The 1,821-nt window shown below is 66.8% G+C and overlaps 1 protein-coding gene across 1 annotated transcript; it reads left to right on the top strand.

Moving 5' to 3' along the window:
• The first annotated feature begins 310 nt into the window (after positions 1–310).
• Positions 311–1,225, top strand: PTF1A (pancreas associated transcription factor 1a). Its single transcript, XM_069860436.1, has 2 exons — positions 311–926; positions 1,023–1,225. The coding sequence occupies exons 1-2, from the start codon at positions 311–313 to the stop codon at positions 1,223–1,225; spliced, it is 819 nt and encodes a 272-aa protein (XP_069716537.1).
• The last annotated feature ends 596 nt before the right edge of the window (positions 1,226–1,821 follow it).

Raw genomic sequence — 1,821 nt, 5'->3', positions numbered from 1 at the left:
CCGGCGCTCGCTGATTGGCTGACGGCGGCGGCCGGCGGCACGCGCCCGGGGATGTCGGTATAAGACTCCTCGCGTGCCGGCCCGGCGCGCCAGCGGCTCCGGCCTCCTCCCCGGAGAGCGGCGGCACCGGCCCGGCCTCCCGGCCACCCGAGGGCGGGGAGGGGAGGGCAGGGCAGGGGCGGGGGCCCCGCCGCCGCCGGGGCGGCTCGGCCAGCGGGCCGGAGGGAGCGGCCGGAGGAGCGTCCCGGCGGGGCTACCCGTCCCCCGTCCCGTCCCCGTCCCGTTTCACCCCGCGGGGGCCGCGCGCGGCATGGAGACGGTGCTGCTGGAGCACTTCCCCGGGGGCCTGGACTCCTTCTCCTCGCCCCCGTACTTCGACGAGGAGGACTTCTTCCCCGAGCCGGCCCCGCGGGACGCTCTGGCCGCCGAGGGGCTGCCGGAGCCGGACGTGGATTTCCTCAGCCGGCAGCTGCACGAGTTCTACCGCGACGGCGGCGACCCCGAGGGCGGCTACCGCTGCCCGCCGCCCGCCGCCGCCTTCCCGGCGTCGCCCGGCTTCGCGTACGAGTGCTGCGGGGCGGCGGGCGCGGCGCTGCTGTCCCCCGGGGCGCGGCTGCAGGCGCTGGGCTCGGCCAAGCGGCGGCGGCGGGTGCGCTCCGAGGCGGAGCTGCAGCAGCTCCGGCAGGCGGCCAACGTGCGGGAGCGGCGGCGGATGCAATCCATCAACGACGCCTTCGAGGGGCTGCGCTCGCACATCCCCACGCTGCCCTACGAGAAGCGGCTCTCCAAGGTGGACACGCTGCGCTTGGCCATCGGCTACATCAACTTCCTCAGCGAGCTGGTGCAGTCCGACCTGCCCCTGCGCAGCGCCAGCAGCGAGAGCCCCAGCCAGCCCAAGAAGATCATCATCTGCCACCGCGGCACAAGTAAGTGGCTGCCCGGCCCGGCTCCGCGCCCCGCAGGAACGCCGGCCCCGGCAGTAACCCAGCCTCCGCCTCTCTCCCCTCACCCCTCTTCCCCAGGATCTCCCTCCCCGAGCGACCCCGACTACGGACTCCCCCCTCTGGCCGGTCACTCCCTGTCGTGGACCGACGAAAAGCAGCTCAAGGAACAAAACATCATCCGGACGGCCAAAGTCTGGACCCCCGAGGACCCGCGGAAGGTGAACAACAAAGCCGCCCTCAACGACATCGAGAACGAGCCCCCCTTCGACTTCGTGGCGTGAGGCGCCGTGCGGGTGGCCCCCGCCCCGCCCTGTACATGCTGTATGTAGAGACCTCTATTGTAAATGTAATTTAAGATTCAGACTCTAAGGGCAATCAACTTTATTTATCTATTTATTACGGTGTAGCGATAATGAGGTAGAATCGTGTTTTGAATATATAATTTATATAATTTATCCTGATTTTTTAAAAATATGCAGTAGGTTTATTCCACCAGCACCTTTTTGGGAGGAGAAAAAAAAGATGATAATACCGGAACCTGTGAAAATAATTTATTGCCGCACGTGGACTCTTCCTGTGTTTGTTAATAATAAACCCGGCTTGTACCTTGCGGAGCAGTGTATTTGTGGGAAGCGGCCGCCGAGATCCCCGCCGCATCCCGCGGAAGCCCCGGGGCAAGCGCTCCGTTCCCGGGCAGGCGGGAGGAGCCCCGGGCCCCGCGGAGCTCGCCCCGACCGGCCCCCTCCGCCCTCCCGGGATGCTCTTATACGGCCAGGGGGAGGGAGGGGACGGGACGGGCGCGGGGACAATTTCGCCTTCTCTCCACCCCTTTTGACGTCCTCTCCTGAAGTGCTTCCAACTGATGTCTTTGTCTATC

This window comes from Phaenicophaeus curvirostris, chromosome 6, assembly GCF_032191515.1.
Source record: "Phaenicophaeus curvirostris isolate KB17595 chromosome 6, BPBGC_Pcur_1.0, whole genome shotgun sequence".
NCBI lineage: Eukaryota > Metazoa > Chordata > Aves > Cuculiformes > Cuculidae > Phaenicophaeus > Phaenicophaeus curvirostris.
This window is presented reverse-complemented; position numbering and strand designations above follow the sequence as displayed.